Here is a 22,674-nt window from a genome sequence, read left to right on the forward strand (position 1 = left end):
TGTGCGGGATCTAAAGCTACCGACGATCTTCTTCCGGGTCGAAACATTAGCACACCGGTGAGCAAAGTGAGCTAACGGGCCCCAGTTCCTCGTCTAAAAGAACCCACAAGACACCGCTGTCGGATTCCTCAACACGCCCAACACGAAATATTTGTACTATAAGGTCCCGTAAGCCCATGACACAGGTGAGTTTTGAGTGTTGGCAGAGAATGAGCAGACGGCTAACCTGCTAGCAGGCTAACAGCATGTACATGTGGCGTGAGAGGCACAAACCCGAGCTGAGAAACATCAGCTTAGCTCGTTTATTCTGCTCTAATCAACGCTTCGTTTACATTCGTTTGTCTGGACATCTATAATTACATCCAGTCTCTTATAAAATAAAACAATAATTGAATGAATTCAGTGTTTTTGTCGTTGATCTTCAACAGTGAAGCTGTCGCTTGTTCCCGTTGCATCATCCCGTTCACTGACGAAAATGTACAAATTATCTCCAGAACACACTTATTTAACTCCTGCTTTTATTTTAGACACTTAAATAAAAAAATAAGTCGTTTTATTCCCCTTGCAAATGTTAAGACACGCCCAAAACTCATTCAGGTCCATTGAAACAGATTTGTGTTTGACTGTTTCATGGTTGTTTCCGTCCTGGTTTTCTGCTGACACTGATATGTCCGGAAAAATGGAAGAAAACATGTTCATGTAATTATCAGAAAGAGCCCTCGGTTATGGCACATCACAGATTAACAGTGCAACATGTACTGTAACGCTTCCATTGATATCCGTTCATATGAATTAAAACCAATATGTCATTGACTAATAATGGCTCAGAAGTATAAAATGTGTATTTTTTTTACATAAACAAATCTGTGAAACGCGGACTAAACTAAACAGACATTGGACATCCCTAGGGGTGGGTATTGGGAAGGACCTCACGATACAATACACATCACGATACTTGAGCCACGATACGATACAAATTGCGATATCCCGATTATGCGATATATCCCGATATTCTACATAGTTCACCGAAAAATTTAAAAATGCATTATACATCTTAAAATCCAAGTTGTATATATGTACATCAGATGATAGTGATAATGCATTGGACAGACTGAGTCAAAACAATGTAATTCAAACTTTCCATTTTAATATGCAACATATTTGCATGAAAAAACACACTGAAACACAATAAAAAGTGCAGTGTGCATTATTCTTAGATACAAAATACTCAAAATAAAATGCAGTGTCTCACCCACACTGAAATTGAAATCACAAAAATAAAGTGCAGCTAGGGTTGGGCAAAAATATTGATATGGCAATATATCGCGATACATACATTGAATATCGATATCGTATCGGGAGACTAGGTATCGCGATATATTGCTGTATCAATATTTTTGCCCACCCCTAGACATCCCTCTGTGTGTGTCATTGTGGAGCAGAAGCTGCAGCATTCAGTTTCCCATGTCCTGTGTTCTTCAGTTTCTCGTCAATGTTGTGTTTAGATAAGAGTAAGTGGCACTTTTTGCTTCTATTTTGCTTCCCCTCTGATAAAATGCCTCCTCCAAGGTGTTCTTTTCAGATTTGCTTGAAATTCAAATGTGCCCTCTGAAATGTTGAGACATTTGCAACTGAATGAATTGCATGAATGTTATGTTAAGAAACTTGAGATGGATTGTTAGTGGAATAAAACCAGAGCAGAAGAAGTGGATGGAAACTGGTGTAGACTCATTCCAGTCATGGTAACTCTCAAAAACTTGAAACTTTAACTTTTTTTTGTTTTGTGTGTGTTGTATTTTTTTGTGCACAGGTGATTGGTAATGTTTATCATAGTCATGTAGAATAATTGCAATTGGCTCAATTGATTGTAATCAAGATATTTTATTACTGTAACAGGTCTTAGCCCAACATTTGTGTATTTACTTAAACATTTACTTCATGCCTCAAGTACAGATGTGAGTTGAAAGAAAATTAGATGATGTAAAATATGTTTTAATTGGACTTATTTACTAAGCAAAAATCTTCTGTTATTTTAATTTAAAAAAGTCTACAATTTCTTAGTCATTTGATCTAGATTTTCAGGATATCATTTGCAAATGGTGATTAAAATGTTATAGATAGAAAAGATAAACATCATGTAAAAAAGTTGAAAATTTAAGACCTCAGTTTTATATCCAAAACCAGACATTTTAATCTCTAAAGTTTGAGATTCAAAGTGAGAATTTTGACTTAAGGTGTTTTTCCCCTCATCATCACAGGTGTGGATGTGGCCTTCCAGGCAAATCTCCAGAAACGCTTGTGTATGCACAAATTAATATCAACCATTGTAGATGTTTTGATTATAACAAAGTTGTTTCCAAGTTGGTTTCTTTTAGGACTTGAGCTTAAAAAGGTTTCAGGTCTCTGTTTAAATCACACAATTTCTTCTTGCTAAGTAACGTTCACCACTGTTCCCCAGACGATGTTATATAACTGCATCTTTTTGTCAGATTTTCCATAAGTTCCTATTTTCTTCATGTCACGCTTGAGGACACCGCAGCATTATTTATTTTATTTTTTTTTTTTACAGGTGACAGTTAAACCTGTTTTTGTTTTGTTTTTTATTACAAAAAAACAACAATATTTACACTCTCCTGCTGCTTCTGTGCACACAGCAATGCCGGGGCTCAGCTGTCGATTTTACCAGCACCGGTTCCCAGAGGTGGAGGATGTCGTCATGGTGAACGTGAGGTCCATCGCCGAAATGGGCGCCTACGTTAGCCTTTTGGAATACAACAACATCGAGGGCATGATTCTCCTGAGCGAGCTGTCGCGCCGACGTATCCGCTCCATCAACAAGCTCATCCGCATAGGTCGCAACGAGTGTGTGGTCGTCATCCGAGTAGACAAAGAGAAGGGTGAGTGCGGGTGTTGACCAGTAGACACAGAGGCCAGTAAATATCATACCTGGAGGTGCAGATAGACTGTTGCTCTCTTTTGGCTGCTTTATCAAAGTGCTGCTGGAACAGACGAAAGCAAACAACAATCTGAAGAGTCTGAAAATTCATGGCTAATAACAAGATACATTAAAGAAGGTTTTGGATCTTTTTGTTTTTCTATACTTCATTAGTAGTTTTCCTCCCTATTGAGGTCTGACCGAGGTTTCTGGCTTCAGTTCATTACACACATACATACACAAAACTATAAATCAGTCCGCTCGGCTTTGGCTTGACAGCGAGAAAAGCAGCTGTTGTGAACATCCACTTGATTATTTTAGCAGCTACCTTGTTGTGTGATTAGTTTTGTCATGTTTTTTGTTCTGAGCACCGTTATCAGTTCTCACACACAATAATCCAGTTTACAGTTATGTTATGTCAAGAACAGTTACTTGGCAGCTGGAACGTTTGACACTTAATGAAAAGTTAACAAAGGAAATGTAAACAGCTTGTGGAAGTTTGACCAGCAAGATTTTAAGTCGGTTGATTGAATCTCTTGACTGCTGGACCACTAAAAACTGGAAGGGGGTCACCTAAATGGTCTGTATATACAGGGCCTCTTTTTTTTGGCCCTGATACGTTCAACAAAGTGCTTTACACGTAGTTTTTCATTTAAGTCGTTAAAGCAGCACAACGTAACTTTCAGCATTTCTGGGTTTGGCAGCATCTTTTGGACAAAAGCGGTATTGTTTTACCAGAAAGAACACTACGTTTCCCATGAGCACCAGCGCGTACTGCCGGAAAACTCCTGTCCCGTCGCTGCATTTGTTTTGATGAGAGAAGACGGGACGCTTTTCTGTTTCACCAAGTGAACAGACGGAACGCAAAAAAAAAGATGTTAAACTGCTGGAAAGGAACTGGAATTTACCGGGATACCTTAAACAAGGAAGCCAGGGAGCGGTATATGGAGAAAATAATGACTATTAACGGTCTGGTCCATATGAAATCCCTACTGAAGAATGGAGCTCCTCGTCGGAGCGCCACTCTTTAGAAAGGATTTACTGCCGCAGTTCTGCAGAACTTGTTTAGGAGTGTTTGGCAGCTGCTTTGGTAAATGTTTGACTCGCCATGTGTTTCAATGAATTAGTATAATAGTACAACATACAGTACATGTTTTGTATCCCTCTTACTTTTCTTTTCGTTTTTTTGACTGCTATATTATGCTGAAGAGGCTCTGAGGCGTGAGCAATATTTTTGTTTTCCTCCTGAGATTATTTTTTTCCTCTGCAGCTACAAATAAGAGTTAATATTTTTTCCTCAACAAACTAGTTTTATCTGAAGATTGGGGTTTATTGCACCGCAGAGAGCTGGCCAGCAACTGCGTTTAGCTGGAGAAGTGGGGAATAAAACCCGTGTTTTGATCCGACCCGGTCTGTGTGAGTGTTTGTGGTACTGTGCTGAAGGTTTGGTCGTTACAGCCGCGATCCAAGCGAGCCGACCACTCTTTCACTCTTTTACTCTGTTATATCAGATACTTGGCCTGCGTGGTTCTGCCTCCGAGCAGGAAAGTGGTGAAAAGTTAAACCATTAGCGATCTTTTCCCCATGTCTGTTATGTGGAGCTGCTGCAGCAACGGGTTACCAGCTTCTCCTGAGCTCTCGCTCCACGCCCCGCCCATTTTCGTCTCGACCGCGAATCGGGAAGGAGGGGGAAGTGACGTATGCCGTGAAGCTGTCAAAGCCGTAAAGATTTGTAGTTTTTAGTGTGGCAGGGTTCCTACCATGCTCCTCGAAGTTACATAGTTCCAGTGAAGGCGATAGAGACCCCTCAGACCATGACAGAGGTGTCATTAAACCTGTTGGAAGTTGATGTACCATCACAATGACTCTGGAAATATGATATTAAGGTGGAAAAGTTACGTAGTGTCGCTTTAAAAAACACTTTTCACTGTACATATGCAGTAAGCGACACTATAAGTGGTGCAGATTAAATGTGGAATTGATTTTTGCATACTGCGACTGCAAACTGTTGATCTGATATTTAGCCTTTTTGTTTCTTTTTAAGTCTTTTGGCTCTTTTTATTCTCTTTTTTGTCTTTTCTGTGATTCATACAGTAAAATCACCTCTCGTCATAAGTCGGTGTCACTCTTTTATCCTCCAGGTTACATTGATTTATCAAAAAGAAGAGTTTCACCAGAGGAGGCCATCAAATGTGAAGATAAATTCACCAAATCTAAAACTGTAAGTACATTTTTTATTATTTATTTATTTTCATCCCCTTCACGTGAATCCAAACACCAGCCTGTGATAATTCTCACCAGCAGTCTTGACCATTACGCTTTAATTTATTTAAATTTTTGAGATTACTGGTTGCAGTTTGCTGATGTGAAGCTTCGTGTTTTCAGGTGTACAGCATCCTGCGACATGTAGCAGAAGTGCTGGAATACACTAAGGACGAGCAGCTCGAGAGCTTGTACCAGCGCACCGCCTGGGTATTCGATGAGAAATACAAGCGACCAGGATACGGCGCTTATGATGTTTTCAAACAGGCTGTATCGTAAGTCCCACAGATAAAAAAAGAATGAATATTGATCCCTTAACCCTTTTGAGTAGGGATGGTATCGGTATCGGGCCCAATACTGCTCTCATGTACTCGCAAAAATTCTCCGATACCACGCACCGATACTTCATTGTTGTTGTAGTTACTGGTTAGCGCCTCTAGGGGGACATGTCCCCAGGTGAGTGTGCAGCCTGGCTGAGCAGCAGCCGCCGAGCCGCTGCTGCTCAGCCAGCTGTTCCGTGTTTCAGTTTGTTCTATCTTCCTTAATTATACAAACTGGACGGTTGAGTATTACCCTTACTCACAGGGAACTTTATTAAACACTCCGCGTAACTCACAGTAGAACATAAAATTTAATTTCTGTTGCAAATAAAACCTGTCTTTCAATTCATTGCATTTTTCATTGCATTTTTAGCCTAGTTATTTTTGTGGTAGAAGTATCGGATCGGTACTCGGTATCGGCGAGTACACAAATTAAAATACTCGTACTCGGTGTGAAAAAAAATGGTATCGGGGCATCCCTACTTTTGAGGCAGTTTTTTATCAACATTTTTCCATTTGCAGAGATCCCAGTATTCTGGATTGCCTGGAGTTAAACGAGGAGGAGAGGAACGTGCTGATCGACAACATCAACAGGCGACTCACTCCGCAGGCTGTCAAAATCAGAGCAGGTGTGTTGTTTTGTTCTGTTTCTCAAGAGGATGTCAGAATAAAATGATTGTGCTTTGATGGTTTTGCATTCATCTTCGTCCCACAGACATTGAAGTGGCGTGTTATGGTTATGAAGGCATTGATGCAGTGAAGGAAGCTCTGCGGGCCGGACTTGGCTGCTCCACAGAGGTTATGCCCATCAAGGTAATCTAGGTGCCTCCTCCGCTCTCTGCTTAGCTCTCTTTGCACCATTCGTGAACTGGAGAATTCTTTTTCAAGCAAAACATGAACTGTTAAATGAAAATCAAAACTACAGTCTTTGGCTTTAGTTGGATTTTTTTTTTTTTTTTTTTTTGCTTGTCCGTGTCTGCTCTGAAACTGTTACGATTTTGTTCTCGGCAGATCAACTTAATCGCTCCTCCTCGTTATGTGATGACAACCACCACCCTGGAGCGCACAGAGGGTCTGTCTGTCCTCAACCAGGCCATGGCTGCTATCAAAGAGAAGATAGAGGAAAAGAGAGGCGTCTTTAACATCCAAATGGAGGTGAGTGATTTCAGGGGGGTTTTTTTAACAGCCATGAAAGCCACTCATTTTATTTGCTTCCTTTTGGAGCTGCACTAAAGTGAAAAGCAAATAAGAGACAGACCAATATAAACAAGTTTCAATGAAATATGAACAGTTTCAACACAGCAAATTGCAGTGGTACTATCATCACTACTCGTCCAATCAGGAGAGAGGCTTTTGTTCGACCAAGACTCATCTTTGTAGAAGCAGCCTGAAGGAAATGCAAAGCTTTGTCTCTTTTGCAGCGATCGATGCTGATCTTTGTGTGGTGCTGAAAGCTGTGCACAGAATGATGGTGAAGTGTTGGTCTTTTCCCAGACAGACTAACGATTAGTAACTGGGAGCAAGGTCAATGATTTAAAGCTCTTTTCATGCAGCAGTCCAAAAAACAGGAGGCTCTGGGCTTCCTCTTATTCATAAAACCAATTTTCAGTGTTTTTTTTTTTGTTTTTTTTTACTTGTTCCTGGCTCATTTCGCTGCTTTCAGAATATGTAACACAGACCCCTTTTTTTTTCTTCTTAGTATTTTTAAGTACACCGACCAATAAAATAAAAAAAAATCAACTGGATTTTGCTTCTAAAGGCTTTTAGCTTGAGCTTTAGTTGATGTTCCCTACTTGACACCACATGAGCCGCATCAGGACTGTTGTGCCATTTGTTTTCATAAATGTGAATGAAAGTCATAATTCAGCTAATATCAAACATTCACAAAGGCTACTGATGTCTCACACACAAACTGTGATTCCTCCTGTGTCCCACAGCCCAAGGTGGTGACAGACACGGATGAGACTGAGCTCGCGAGGCAGCTGGAGAGGTTAGAGCGCGAGAATGCCGAAGTGGACGGAGACGACGACGCCGAGGAGGGGATGGAGGCCAAAACGGAAGACTAGTCGTTCCTCGGGGGAAAGGCTGACGGGATCAAAGGATGAAATGTGGACAAACCTGGCCACTCAGTTTCACATTGCAAACATTAACTGGCGTTTTACTAGTTGATTGGCAAATCTCTCGGTTCGTTCATTAGCAAGTTTAGTCCCAGAAGAAGTCAGTACAAGTTGTCTTCTCAAGCAAACATGGACACAACTATGATCAGAAACATCAGTATAGTTTCTATTTTTAAGTACACCGATTTGAATAACTAACTCCAACAAGAAAAGCTGCTTTAACCAGTGGCCTTCACTTGCGTCTTGCTCCAGAGCCTTGTGACTTCGGCATCCACAGCGCTTCATCCTTGGCTGCTCACTGGATGTGACCGTCAGAGGGAGAAATGCAAAGGTCTGTCTCTGTACAGCAGTGATTTGTGTGCTGATGCTCTTAGTTACACCAGCAAGACCTGCTCTTGTTCACATCACATCAATAAAGTTCTGGAAGTTTCATCTCAAGGTGTCGTCACTTGAATTAAATGGTATGAGATTTATTAAAGATGAAGAAGCTGCGGTTTGTTTTTCTATATATACTTAGTGGCTAAACTCAGTCCAAATAGTTTATACAAAATGTTGTGGATTACTGAACTACCAACTAAAAGCAAGTTTGGGTATATATATATTGATTTGCATACTTTTTCAGGTGTTTCAGGGATGTGTGAACGGTAATAACTGTTCAAAGTTGATGGCAGTGATTTGGTGTTTAAAAAAAAAACAAATTGAAACAAGTAGTTATAAAAATCCATTTTAATCAAATGTTCACAATACAAAAACAAATGGAGAGTGCCTTCACAACTTCATGATTACGGTATTCCAGGTCTGAGCTTTTCCTATAGTGGTTATCGACTGTTACAGCTTCATTATCGTCACCATCTGGGACTTTAAGGTTTTGTCTGAAGAAAAGTTGAAGCACTTTTCATTGTGGTTTGTAGAGAAAAACATGCCAACCCCTTAAACAGGAATGTTGTGCGAGGAAAGAAAAGTTTAGTCAACACATAAGCTTGAGGTGTGTCAAAAACCTTGAATAAATAATTTTTCCACTACAAAGTTTTAAAAAGAAAAATAAACATCCTTGTACTTTAAATTCCACCTTCAACAATGAGAATCCTTTACAGAAATTCAAAAATATGTTGGAAACCGTTTACCAATTAACTGTGACAATACCGCAGAGTTCCCACTAACAGTTGACGCACACAAATGAAGAAAGTATCGGATCAAAAGACCTGTACTCCAATTCAACTATAGCCTGCCTCTCTGACGGCAGCTCTCCACATTCTTTCATTTTTGCCAAATAAAACTATTTATACAAAACCAACATGGACACAGTTAGCACCTGTAAAGAGAATGAAAGCTGATGGAGCCTGAGTGTGTTGGAGGAAAAAATGATGACATGACCTGGACAACTGGTGCTTGAGAAAATGAGCAGAATCTGCAGTTACAGTCCATTTGAAATGACGTTATTCTGCTAGACTATCTTACACGGTTGGAGGGGCATATTGATCTGGTACTTATGTTCACTTCACCAGCCCAATCTTCTTGGCTTCTGTTTCGTAAATGAGCAACCGCCACATCTTCACTATGAAGACTTCAGCTTCTTCATCAAGTACCTGAGCAGAAGCAACAGCAACATTTAATATCATGCATTTGAATAGTAATAAACTTTGACTGTGTGTAGAGTGTAGAGGACTGGTGGTTTTACAAATATGACAAGGTGGATGTTGATGACCATGAAAGTGCCCAAATAATTACCATATATACCTATTTAACAAAAAAATGCAAGATCTATAGGCTTAGTTTTTTTTTAAATAGTTATTATATTATAATTAATCAGACTAGGCTGCTGGCATTAAATTAAACATCTGTTACATGACTCACCATAGCAACATCATCCAAGATACTCTGCGGCATACTGTGAGCCATCACCTGAAATCAGGAAAACATGAGGAAGATTTAATTATTTTTGTTCCCCCTTCAAGTCAGACTGATATCAAAAGTAATTCATATTTTTTGATCCATACCTTTGAGCACACAAAGTCTACTAGCGTTGCTTCTTCCTCGCCAATGTACTCAATGATCTTTTTATTGATCCAGGGTCGGACACGTCGGTCCATTAACGTCTAAGTAACAAGAAATAACAACATAGCAATAGTTTAAGATTCAATATCCAGTACCAATTCCTTGAGAACAAATGAAAAAATCTTTTATGAGCAAATAACAAAAATAGAAAGCTGTGCAAAAGTTGGGGCTAAAGACTTGTCTATGGCAGGACCAAAAATAAAATATAAGTCACACTACTGGGCCTTCTATCAATGTCGTCACATAGTGCACTGCAGCTGCATCCAGACCCCAAAACGGACTTTGAAAAGGAGTTATGGGCCGATTAGCTCCCCAGTAAATTGTGTTAGGTTTGTGAATTCCCACTGATCCATTAGACCTACTACTCAAAGCCTTTGCACACAGCACTTTCAAGGACTGATATCTACTCACATAGTGCACGAACAACCCTGAGGCGGAATGTCAGGGTGTTTTTGTTGCTGTCCGCTTTGGAAAGTAGTATGAACAAAAAAACAAAGGGGAATGAGTGGAGCGATGGAACACGCTACTCTTACCAACAATGCTCCCATCACTCCGATGAGTCCACAAAGCCAGCAAGCTGAGTGTCACACATTGCCAAACCGCCTCTGTTCAGTCTGGGAATTTTACTTACGATTTTAATGCTAATACGACGCAACCACGGCATGAAATAGGCCTAATCTTCTTATTTAACACTTAGAGTGTGATTAAAGACAGATAAAATTGCAATAAGAAAAAAAAAAAGAAACACTTGTTTTCTCCTCACCGTGTCGACCATGGACCAGTCCAGTGGGTAGGAGAACAGCTCAGGTTTTGCTGTGGGAATCTTTTCAATAAGACTCTTGATGTGTTTGCGTTTTTCCTCAGTGTTGGCTCCTTTTACACTGGAGAGCCCGGCACCGTCCACTCCAAGGCTTTTGTCGTCGTCATAATCCAGCGGCACCAGCTTCCTCTTTCGTGGCTGTTCGTCAGCTTCCTCATCATCAAACTTGTCAAAGACACTGTCCACTGGAAGCTTCTTTCTTTTGGCAGCATTAGTTTGACTAGGACTTGTGTTACCTGATGAAGAAAAAACGCAGAATGTGACAATTATTTTTCTTGGTTCATACAACTGGTGTGATCTCTGACTGGATCAGAGTTAGGTAAATTCATTTTCAAAGTTAATGAGGATAAACTTTTGCCCAATGTTGCTCAACTAATCCATTTAACCTCAGCAAACATCTGTATCTGCATCTGTAAAGATGGGAGCAAGACTGTTTCAGTCTTAAAATAACAATCATTTAATCTATTAAAATAGTTACTTATTTTTTACTTGAACCTCAAAAGTTTTTGACTTCTTTTTAAATAAGATGAGCATAAGTTCAAACTGTGCTAGAGTGTTCATCTTCAGATTTATAGATCTGTGGTAAAATCCCCAGCCTCACCATAACTGCAAGGCAATAAAATATTTTCTATCTCTTAAAGTAATCAGCTATTCTCTTTAGCCTTTACTCAATTTTACTTTTATTTATAAACTTCATTGGTGATTTTATTTTATTAGTCAACATATGAGTACTGAATGCAACATGTTCATACACCTTTCAAAACCTAGGTTTTTTGTTGTTTTTTCTTTATTTACACCAAAACCCTTCAGTTTTAACTCTAATGGCAGAATTTGAAATAACACATTGAAAATATTTTTGTTTTTCTTACTTGAAGTGCAATTTTGTTTATAACAGTTTTCTAATTAATATTGTTTTGTATACATTATTACATTAGGTAATCTCATTCAGTTTTTTTAAGAATTTGTTGTGGAAAAACCTGATAAACCTCTTTAACACGTTCTTTCCAACTACATGAATCTCCGGACTTAAAACTGAGTATCCAAGTTACCAAGAATAAGACTTGAGAGATGATTCAGATTTTGGTAAATATAATTAAACAGTTGCATGCAAAAGGGCTAGAACATACACCAGGCGTCTCGATGCAGAATGACAATGAAACAGAGGAGTATACTGATATTAAAGCGTAGAGGATGATATATTTTAGTAGAGAAAACATTGGTGTTCCCACCGCTAATCTTCGTTTGATAGTGCCAAAACAATCACGCGAAGCCAAAACAATCACGTTGATATTCTACAGAAAGTATTTCATACCCTAACTCTTGTGTTACGCCTGAGATATACTTGCAGTTGAGACTGCGTACACATTTTACTCCACGTGTCATTTTCTGTTACAAAAAAATGACACGTCTGCACCTGTAGTCGGCCAAGGCTATATATATTCTGAGGTTCTCAGCAGTTTTCTTTTCCTCAAGCATGGGAAGCACTTTTTCGCCCCCATCACAGAATTTCTTTATTGTATAAAACGATGCAATTGTTTTAATTGAGCTGGCGACGCAGAGGTTTCAGAAATGTATGCGTCAAATATGATATATCGTGCATTAAGAGGTTAAAAAGCTATGAATATCATCTGTGTGACTTTGGACATAAACTACACACGAGGCATTTGTTTGATAATTAATAGAAACGGCCGTTGCTTTTTTTCCTTCTTGCGTGCTAATCAACTGGAGTGGTTTGGGTTCTGCCTCAGGCCGCTCCACGTTTGTCTAGGAAACGGTGTTACGAACTCACCCAGTTTGAGGCTGAGGCCGATCTTTGGCCGGTGTTCCTCCTGCGGCAGAGCGTCAGGGGGGGAGTTCTCATGAGGGATGATGATGCCACAGGGAGACTCCTCTCCGGGTGTGTTGGGAGACGCGTCGCCACTGGCTGACGACACTGATGGAGCCGCTGTGATGGGCCGCATTGTGGGCTTCAAGCACGGTTTCACATCAGTGTTTTCTTCATCGTTTTCATAATCCTCCTCCTCTCCCTCCTCTACTTCGTTTTCAGAGTGATTAGGCCGTGAGCGGGGTTCTGGTTTCTCCGGCTCCTGCCTGCGTTCCCGGTGCTCTCGAGAGCTCCTGTGGCGTTCGCGTTGTTCCACGGGTTCGGGTTCTGGGATGATAGGAGGTTGTCTCAGACGCTCCTCCTCTTCCTCCTCCATCTGGACCAATAACAAGGAAATAGGCAGAAAATGTCACCCAATCAGCATCTTTCAGAAAAGAAGGCCATCAGACAATGAGAGCTAGGACACTCTTGATGAGCAGACATGCAGATGATAAACTGACCTTCACAGAAAAGGGGGGAAAAAATGAAAAAAATACAGCTTACTCCCTCACTCCAGCCACATGCAAGCAAATACAGACATCATCATTATAAGAGACAAGCATACCCTGCGTAGCTCTGCGTCTGGGTCTGGATGTCCCTCGTCTAACAGCCTCTGTCTGATCTCCTCCAGCTCCTCCTTCTCTCTCTTCCTGTCACGCTCGTCCGCCTCCATCTCCTTCTCTCTGTCTCTGAGCCGCTTCTGCAACGCGCTCCCCCTGGTGGGCACAGTGAACACAACAGCCTTCAGAACAAAGGACATTGCTGCAGTATCACATGAACCGCCACGTTAGATTTGGGTCAAAGAATCTATGCAACATTTAACCAGGTTCATTATATTTTTTTTATGTTATTTTATGTGCCACTAAACTCACATCTATCAGAATAGTGTTTTCTTGGAATAATAATATTTGTAGCATTGAATACATCACACATCCCAAAGACAATTGAAGTTACCAGAAGCAAATTAATTTGTACCATGAGAATTTTATTTTGGATAATTTGCTTTTGGAAAAGGGAACATTTTAGCTATTTTCATGTCTTCTCACCTGTAATACTTTGGGTCATCTCTTTCATCTTCATAGTCTTCAAGAAATTCTTTTAACCGTTTTCCTTCTTTGACCTAAAGGAACACGAGGGCAATGAACCAAACCGAGTTGACTGAGCATAACAAATCCATTTCCTCCATTTTACTCTTATTGATGATGACAGTGTGAATTTGGACATTTGAATAAAAAGCAGGATGACTCTGGATTTGTTCATTTAACGTTCTCTGACCGTTTCTCGTCGTCGCTCCTCCTCTCTTTCTGCCTCTTTGGCATAATCCCGCGCCTTCTTCCTCTCCCTGAGCTCCCAGTTTTTCAGCCGCTGCAATGAGAGTGTGACATTTTAAAAACAATAAATCATTTTGATAAAGACTTGCACAATGTATGACAAAGGAAAATGTTTCAAAATTTAAAAAAAGTAAATAATTTGTTTGCTTTTTCATTTAATATAGCTTTCTATAGTTTTTTTTAATAGCTATATATATATATATATATATATATATATATATATATATATATATATATATATATATATATAAATAGAGAGAGCTTTTCTATAGTTGAAAACAACCTCCTCCCACTCACATCACATTATAAACAGTAAATGGGATTGCATTCAGTTTGTAGAATACATTATTTGTTTATTCTTTCGACAGAAACTAGTGTACAGGTGTCTTTAATGATGATGCAATGTCAGCAGTGCAACAGGACAGAAAGGTTCCAGCCTGTACTACATCAGGTCTGAATGAGTTTACTATTCCAGCATTTCTTTCTGTCTTTCTTACCTCCTGATAAGCTGCTTCTTTGTCTCTTAATTTTCTCTCCAGCTTCCTGCGTTCATAAGCGTCCTCTTCATCCTCCTTGTCCCGCTTATTCTCTCTGTCTCGGCTCAACTCCCTAAAAAATAAAAAGTTATGGGAAAAAAAAAGGTAACAGTTTTATATACCATGAAAACTTTGACTTCACCATAATATTTGTAATTTTTTAAAGATGTTTTTAACCTCACCTTGATCTGCTGCGGACTGGGGTCCTCTCACGGGTTCTATCTTTCTCCCAGTCTCTCTCTCGCTCCCTCTCTCTGGTCCTGCGGTCACGGTCACGGTCTTTGTCTCGGTCTCGATCTCGGTCTCTGTCTCTGTCCCGTTCTCGCTCTCTCTCCCTTTCCCTCTCCTTCTCCCGCTCTCGTTCCTTCTCTCTCTCACGGTCCCGTCGTTCTCTTTCCCGCTCTCTCTCTTTTTCCCGGTCTCTTCGATCACGTTCCAACTCCACCCTCTCCTTCTCCCGCTTGTCCTTCTCCTCCTCTAGTTTCTGTGGAGCAAAACACAGACAGGGTCAGCTAATGCCGTAAATGATCTGTGGAGCGTTTCCAGAAAGCTTACAATTGTGCACAGATCAAGTGATTTCCAGATTTTAGGAGGTTTCACTGAGGAACATGCCCTATTCTAATCAGTGCAAACCTGCAATTCTAAATGGATAAATCGAAAAACTCCCCTCACAGAAAGAGGGCTTTGACATTCACGTAAAGCAACCTGTTGCTTCAAACTTGCAATACAATCTAAAGTTAAAATGTAACTGGAAACCACTTTGAGGAACACAAAGATCTGTGGAACATGGTCAATTTGGAGCATTCATAATAAGGAAAACGCAGCAAAAAGCAAGCCTTTTTTCTCCTTATGAGCCCTTCTTTGAGCACAGGAAAAACAATGACAGAAAACAGGCATCAGTCTTTTGTTGAACTAGTTGTTTGTGACTTACAGGTGTTGAACTATGGACTCAGCCCTTCGCTGCCCCTACAAGCCTTTTAAGTTAGGCCTGGGAGGAAAGCAGGTCACACGGTATACAAGGGAAAAAAGTTATGGGATTCTGTCTTGCTTTAGCATCATAATAATCATCAACAAAAGCCTTTATTTCAATGAATAACATGACATTTGGTGTAGCTCTAAGTCAAGAAATAAACATTCAGAACATCAGTTACATTTCTGCAGAGATAAATGAAATTATAGAAGCATTCTTACCCGTGCAGGCCTCTTCAGTTTCTCTTCTTGCCTCATTATTTAAACACACATACACACACACACAGACACACACACACACTAAACTATGCCTGTATTTGCATTACACACAAGGCTTCATGTACATTTTTATGTTAAAATATTATATACATGCTAGAATATAATGATACATAATGAAACATGATATTCATGTCTCACAGACCTCTTACGTTTGTGTTGATACACAAGTAACCTCAATTTTAATGTTACTAAATCCGCTCATGAGCCACACGCCACAATCCACACAGACTAAAATGAAAGCCTTAGGCGTAACAGTAATTCAGAAAAGGAAACTTATAAGACAACAAATAATGGCACATGTTAGCAATGACCTGAAGACATTGGGAATTCTAGTTAAATATTATTAATTCAGTTTGGGATACAGTCCCAGCTCAAATCTGTTTTATTGACTTCCGGTCAGTTGAGCTACTCTGGTTCTGGCTGGGTGACTTTTGAAACATAGACTGTACATGAAAGATAGACCACATCACTTCAGTCTCACCCAATTTTCCTTAGAATTACTTTGAACTGTGACTTCGGCCACCATCATACCTTTTTTGAAAGACACGTGTTGACAATTTGGAGGGAAGAAAGGTGTGCTAGGACAAAATGAACATTAACTAAAATACTAACCAAGATGCTAATTGTGAGAAGAAAAATAAAACTTTAATTAATTGTTACATACATACTTTACACCAGTAATTAAAGTCACGTTAAAACTGGAAACTATTTCCGAAATAAACTTCCTTTTATGCCAAGACAACAAACTTATTATAAAAACATGCATCAATAACAATATTAAGATATACATTTATTCTAAGCTTCTCCACTAGCGTGGTTTAGACACTATACTCCCTTTTAACAAGCGCCATACCTAGAATACCGTGTCCTCTCTTGTGATTTACATGTTTTTCTAAACAATTAAATGAGACCCTTTTTATTTATTTTACTTCTCTCTATTTGGTATACTTCGTATGCTTACATATTTATTTCTGTGAGAAAAGTTTGGATTTGGTTAAGGGGTTGTTCCAACAAACTGTGAAACATACAATAAAGCTGTATTCTTCTGCAGATTATGACGGCAACAAACTCATTCAGTTCCTTGTTCTCCCTCATTAAAACCTGAAACAGAAGTACAAACCAATTCGCTCAATGTCCTATAATTTCATAAATGTATTCAATAACACCATCAGTGCAAGCAGAAAAAATACAAATAGAGTATTGATCTGTGTGTTTAACTATGTCCTTAATGACAAAGTGGCAAGGCACGGAGGCTCTATGACTATGGTCATCTTTCATACACACTCTATGATGATTATTACTTACCGGTACCTCTTTGGAGACTAGAAGGACTTGTTAAAACAACTTCACCTGAATGGAGCAATGTTCTTACTGTGGTTTCACTCTCAGCATTTTTTTTTTTTCTTAAGCTGAACCCTGTCCTGAACGCTTTCTTTTTTAATAACCCATTCTCTTGTTACAGAATTACCTCTTCCTTAAAAACGTTTTTTTTAATAAAGTAAAAAAAAAACATGAACTGTATGCTCAAGTTTCATAATGTGCACTTTAAATTGTTGAATAAACTTAGTGACCTATCTTACAAAAAAAAATGGACAAGATAGTAAGTGAAAGAGATGGAGGTGATAGATCCTACAACACACACACAGAACGTACCTTGTCAGCCTTCAGATCATCAGACTGCTGTGGAGAGGGCGCCCCCACTCCCCACTAGCATTATAAAAGTTACAACAGTCCCTGCGCTTCAACATGAACACCATTAAGACAGCATAATTCACAGAGGACTTGCACAGGTTCACTGACTCTCTAGGAAACTCCTTCCAGGGGAACTGTTGATGCTGTCATAAATTCAGCATTAGGAAAAATAGCAGTTTAATTAAATATCTAGATGAAAAAATAATCCTGTGAGCCCTGGTCACAAAAGAGCAGTGCAGTTGCCCCAATGCAATTCCTCAAGAGGGGGACGCCCAGTATATGTATATAGTAAAAGAAGGATGATACTTACATCCTATCCTGGCAACTTTTTCCAAAGCTCTGAGATTCATCTTGCTTTAGTCACCATATGATCACTATCATATTGGTGGGGTTTAATGAATAGATTAGCTTTAAAGTAACTTTACATCGTCTCCATGCATTTCTGTGTGAATGAAGAAATGGATCTAATGATCACACCTAAGTAGTTTCACTACGGTGGTCACAGGTTTCTAATTAGGCCTTAGATGCGACAAGAATGCTAGCCTTCTATTGTAGTTTTTGAATGTAAAATGTTTAATATAGTATAAGGGCGCATTAATCTTTGCTTGCATACTCTTTAGAGGCAGCCAATCTGTGACGCAGTATGCATATTACTGAGATCAAGTGTTACATTCTTCATCTAAATGTGCAAGCTCTAGGAGTGAACTACGTGAGCAGCTGCTGTCCAAAACCTGTTATGTCAACTGCAAAATTAAAGAGGCCACTTTACCTTGTGAGTGTCACGAAATTTACTAATCTCTCTGGAGATCAGGTCTCTCTTGTCCTCCTCCATGTCAATAGTGTTAATGTCATCCTGAGTGAGCCAAAAAAAAGAAAGGAAAGTGGGAAAAGTAAGTTCTCAGGTTGATAAGATGATCCCTGTTACACAAATTTCACATTTAGGTTCAACAAAATAAATTTCATAAATAAACAATCGAAGCTATACCTCTTCTTTCTTTTCCTTTTTTCTCTTTCTTCGCTGCGACTCTTCATCCTGAGAAGGGGCATTAAGTTCTGCAGCATATTCCCGCATTAATCCATCAATGGCACCTTTGACCATCTCATCTTTCTTCTTTGTCTCCTCGTCAAGAACTTCTTCCTCATCATCTCCATCTTCTGCCTTCTTTGTCTGCCAGTTTAAAAATGTTCTTATTATTCTACCTCAGTTATAATTTGATTATTTAGTTAAGATGCTGTTACCACTAAGCAGTCATGTAAATAAAATAACAAATCTTAAATATGTGCGGCAAAATATTAAGGTCTGAAATGAGACCAAGAACATTAAATATTCCTTATGCACAGTGATCAAATGTAGTCTTCAAGAGCAAGTCCCTAAAACGAATCCATACCCCATTTGCAATCTTCTTCTTGGCCTTCCACTCATCCAGCTGAGATTTTGTCTTTGCATCCACCTTCACAAGCAGGTTTTTTTCTCCAATCTGCAGGTCATGAAGAAGTCGCAGGGCTCGCAATGTGGATTCTGGCTCCTTGTATTCACAGAAACCAAAGGCTGCAACACAAAAGTTAACAGGAGAGGATGTAATTGATTTATTAGTTTCCCTTCAGGGATTAATTAAGTATTTTTTAATTTAAATGTAATGTAATGGACAGGCTTTATATACAGTATTGTTATTTATATAATAATAATAATAACTTACATACATACATCTTTTAAGTAAAGTTATATGAAAATAATTCCAGACCTAAAGATCCTCTGATTGTGTTGAATTACCTTGAAGCTTGCCAGAGGCTCCTTGGACTCTCTTCCAACTCAAAACAATTCCACATTTCTGTAAAATTAGCAAAAAAAGAATAAAAATTCACTACTTAAATAAAACGGGAACAGAAAAGAAAAAAATCTACATAACTGGTAATCAAATGGCATGACCATTACAACATGGTACTAGGATATTTATTATTGCCACAGAAAATATTTGCACCTGCCACAATAATCACTATATGAACTACTCAGTCAATATACAGAAAATTAATAAGTTTTCTTTTCTGTACTCAACATCTTGACATGAAATTACCCCTTCATTTTACAATCTACTGTCAGTAGCATATCTGACATTTGGTATTTGAAAGTTAAGATAGTGGCAAAACAAATGAAAGGTCGTTATTGTACAGAGAGTCGCTGTTTTCAATAAATGTAATATGATAAATGTATATCCACTTAATGGCCCGGTTTCCCAGATCAGTTAAGTAGTTCTTAACAGCGAAAGACTTCTTTCAAACCATCTTAAGGAGCCTGTGAAAGAAGTCTTTCGCTGTTAAGAACTACTTAACTGATCTGGGAAACCGGGCCAATATCATTAAATATTTGTAAATGTGTTTCTATCCTTTACCGCCAGCAGTTGTCTGATGAGCATGTCTGAAGCTTTCTCTGATATATTCCCAACAAAAACTGTGGTGGTGGGCCCGCTGTTCTCATCATCCTTGGCTCGCAACGCAGAAATATCCCTTTTTGGGACCGCAGGCTTACTGACAATGGGCATAGATGAAACCATAACTGCAGAGGTGGGTGTCATAATACCCATATGGACTGGAATCATTGGAGCCCCTGCATCACACAAAGACAATACATAAGGAACAAATAAAGACAGTACAGAAAAAAGAAGAATTACACTAAAGAAACTAAATTTAAAGACGGACACTTCAAAAATACTGTGTTTTTCCAATATTGTGAATTACTGTGAGAGGCTCTTAGTGTGCCTTAAAATATTGCCATAGGCATCAACATTAAAAGCGGCAAGACACAATTAAACAGTAAATAACAAATAAAATGATAAGAAAAGAGGTAAAATGATAAAAACCACAGGTTGTTAAAAAGTAAGGGCAGTCGAGTACAGCAGGTAAGTACGGTATTTAATTTAAGAGTACTCTTCAGTAAACAGTAATGTTTTAGGCCTGATTTAAAGGAGCTGACAGTTGGAGCAGAACTCGGGTCTACAGGAAGTTTGTTCCACCGGTGAGGAGCAGAATAACTGAACGCTGCTTGGTTCTGGTTCTTGGGACACACAACAAACCAGATCCTACTTTTAGGAGTAGTTTTGAATCACTTTACTTTTTACTTTTACTTGAGTAGATTTGTGAAGGAGAAACTGTTACTCTTACTCCGCTACATTAGGCTACGTTGAACTTGTTCCTTTTCTTTTATCCCTTTTATCCGCGTACGCGTCAATCTCATGACATCACTGAGCGATTCTTTGGGAAAAATTTTTGTTTTTGCATGTTTTGTCACAAATACACAGACTCAAACACACACAGAGTTTATCTGAGTTCATGGGCTTGATCTAGTTCTGCCTGGTTAAAAAAGAAATGTACCCGAAAGGCTTGAAATTTTGTGCTACTTGTGCTTAATTTCTTAAGTTATTATTTTATTTATTTTATTATTTATTAAAGTACTTGAATTTACTTTAAGATTATTTTAATTTAAGCTATTTTTTATTAATTTTAATTTATTTTATTGATTTAATTTGCCTGAAGATGATTATTTTGTACTTTTGTCTGTTTGAATGGTTGTGTTAAAAACATAAATCAGACGTTACTCAACAGTTACTCAGTACTTGAGTAGTTTTTTTCCCCAAGTACTTTTTTACTTTTACTCAAGTAATTATTTGGATGACTACTTTTTACTTCTACTTGAGTCATATTATTCTGAAGTAACAGTACTTTTACTTGAGTACAATCTTTGGCTACTCTATCCACCTCTGATAAGGACCTTGGCCATAGTCACACTATTTTCAAAATATCAAAGATTTTAGGTATAATCAAAGACATTTAGAAGTCACAGCAGGTGTGTGTTTACCTGTGGGAAAGCCAGCATACTGAGGGGGCATCCCAGGTGGTGGCAACAGCGGCCGGTTCAAGTGAGGAGGGAAGGACATCCTGGGTGTGAATGTGACCTGATGAGGACAAAACACAATAATATTAATATTAACACAACCAATTAGCAGTCTATGTATACTGTAAACGCATAGACAATTAAGCCATACAAACTAACAACTCAGGAATATACAGGACTGTCTCAGAAAATTAGAATATTGTGATTTTCTGTAATGCAATTAGTAAAACAAAAATGTCATACATTCTGGATTCATTACAAATCAACTGAAATATTGCAATCCTTTTATTATTTTAATATTGCTGATCATGGGTTACAGCTTATGAAAACTCAAATATATCTCAAAAAATTAGAATATTCTGGGAATCTTAATCTTAAACTGTAAGCCATAATCAGCAATATTAAAATAATAAAAGGCTTGAAATATTTCAGTTGATTTGTAATGAATCCAGAATGGATGACATTTTTGTTTTTTTTTGTTTTTTTTTTTTTAAATTGCATTACAGAAAATAAAGAACTTTATCACAATATTCTAATTTTCTGAGACAGTCCTGTAAGTAGATTCAAACTTAGACCAGAATTAGTTGGGGGTTATTTAGTTTAGTTGTTTTAATAACAAAGCCATGCTGTCCCAGCTATTGGCAAACAGGTCCATTAGGATGGTTCTTGTTGTAGTTACACTGCTTGGAATTGGCTTAATCTGGCGGACAAGCATGCGCCAATTTAGCACCGCGAGGTCCAAACCTTTAAGTTTTCATAAGTCACTTTAAATGTCACAGGTGAATGTAAACCTGAACTAGCTCCTCATTAGCCCCGGCTAACAGCACGCTGCTGGCACCAGCGCTGCTGTACCGACTAACTAAGTTAAGAGACTTCAAATTAGTTTACACGAAATGCCAAAATGTCTCAAACATACGTACCCCAACTCAAGTGACGTACAAATGGGTAAAATACAAAATAAAATGATGAATATCTGTTAAAAAAAAAGAAAAACCTCACTAACGTTCTGAATGTTGAATTAGCTGACGAGCTAGTTGCGGGCCTTCAAAACATTGGCGCATGCGCATTACGCAAAAGAGTATAGCTCTGCTTGTTTTGTTCAGCGGGGCAAGGCCGCTGGGCGGGGTCTAGTTGTATAGTCCAGATATATGTTATTTATTTATAAATGGATCAACCTAACGTACCCTGTTCTCGGTTCCACAATAGAACATACATTTAGGGATTAATTCAGTTAACTTCAATTCAATAGGAAAACATGTTTTATCAATCAGTTAACTTGTTTGGATTACATATTACTACATTTTCCAATTAAGTAAATTTGGCAAAATACTTATATGTATTTAAAGTGGCCCAATTAAAATATTTTGAATAGATTAGGAATGCTATTCATTTCTTTATTTCTACATCAGTTTTGAAGATAGGGTTGATATTTGCATTTCTGGCTGCTATGAATGCATTCACAGGAACTGTTGATGCATATGAATCAGGAATTGGCTACAAATACAGGACAATGCATAGAACACTGTTTTATTTGGTATGTTTTGTATCAAAAACAGCTGTTAAACACCAAATGACTTGTTAAACACTACTAGTTTGTTGAATAGTTGC

At 38.6% G+C, this 22,674-nt stretch overlaps 2 protein-coding genes across 3 annotated transcripts; one reads left to right on the plus strand and one right to left on the minus strand.

The window, feature by feature from the left end:
* The first annotated feature begins 6 nt into the window (after positions 1-6).
* eif2s1b (eukaryotic translation initiation factor 2, subunit 1 alpha b) lies at positions 7-8,066 on the plus strand. Its single transcript, XM_061707345.1, has 8 exons — positions 7-185; positions 2,655-2,897; positions 5,077-5,156; positions 5,321-5,472; positions 6,040-6,146; positions 6,233-6,330; positions 6,529-6,672; positions 7,455-8,066. Exons 2-8 carry the CDS (start codon positions 2,657-2,659, stop codon positions 7,581-7,583), a joined length of 951 nt encoding a protein of 316 aa, XP_061563329.1. The 5' UTR covers positions 7-185; positions 2,655-2,656; the 3' UTR covers positions 7,584-8,066.
* Positions 8,067-8,345: 279 nt separating this feature from the next.
* On the minus strand, positions 8,346-22,120 carry rbm25b (RNA binding motif protein 25b). 2 transcript variants are annotated; one of them, XM_061707476.1, is made up of 17 exons: positions 21,987-22,120; positions 21,031-21,127; positions 19,568-19,782; positions 18,952-19,009; positions 18,569-18,729; positions 18,166-18,348; positions 17,950-18,033; positions 14,423-14,724; positions 14,202-14,313; positions 13,649-13,738; positions 13,420-13,493; positions 12,939-13,089; positions 12,299-12,710; positions 10,453-10,745; positions 9,632-9,730; positions 9,489-9,536; positions 8,346-9,220 (listed from the first exon to the last, which is right to left on the minus strand). In XM_061707476.1, the coding sequence occupies exons 2-17, from the start codon at positions 21,107-21,109 to the stop codon at positions 9,128-9,130; spliced, it is 2,454 nt and encodes an 817-aa protein (XP_061563460.1). In that variant the 5' UTR covers positions 21,110-21,127; positions 21,987-22,120; the 3' UTR covers positions 8,346-9,127. The 2 variants fall into 2 exon arrangements, with proteins under 2 accessions (XP_061563460.1, XP_061563462.1); XM_061707478.1 differs by having other exon boundaries at positions 22,070-22,119.
* Positions 22,121-22,674: the final 554 nt, after the last annotated feature.

This window comes from Cololabis saira, chromosome 18, assembly GCF_033807715.1.
Source record: "Cololabis saira isolate AMF1-May2022 chromosome 18, fColSai1.1, whole genome shotgun sequence".
Lineage (NCBI taxonomy): Eukaryota > Metazoa > Chordata > Actinopteri > Beloniformes > Belonidae > Cololabis > Cololabis saira.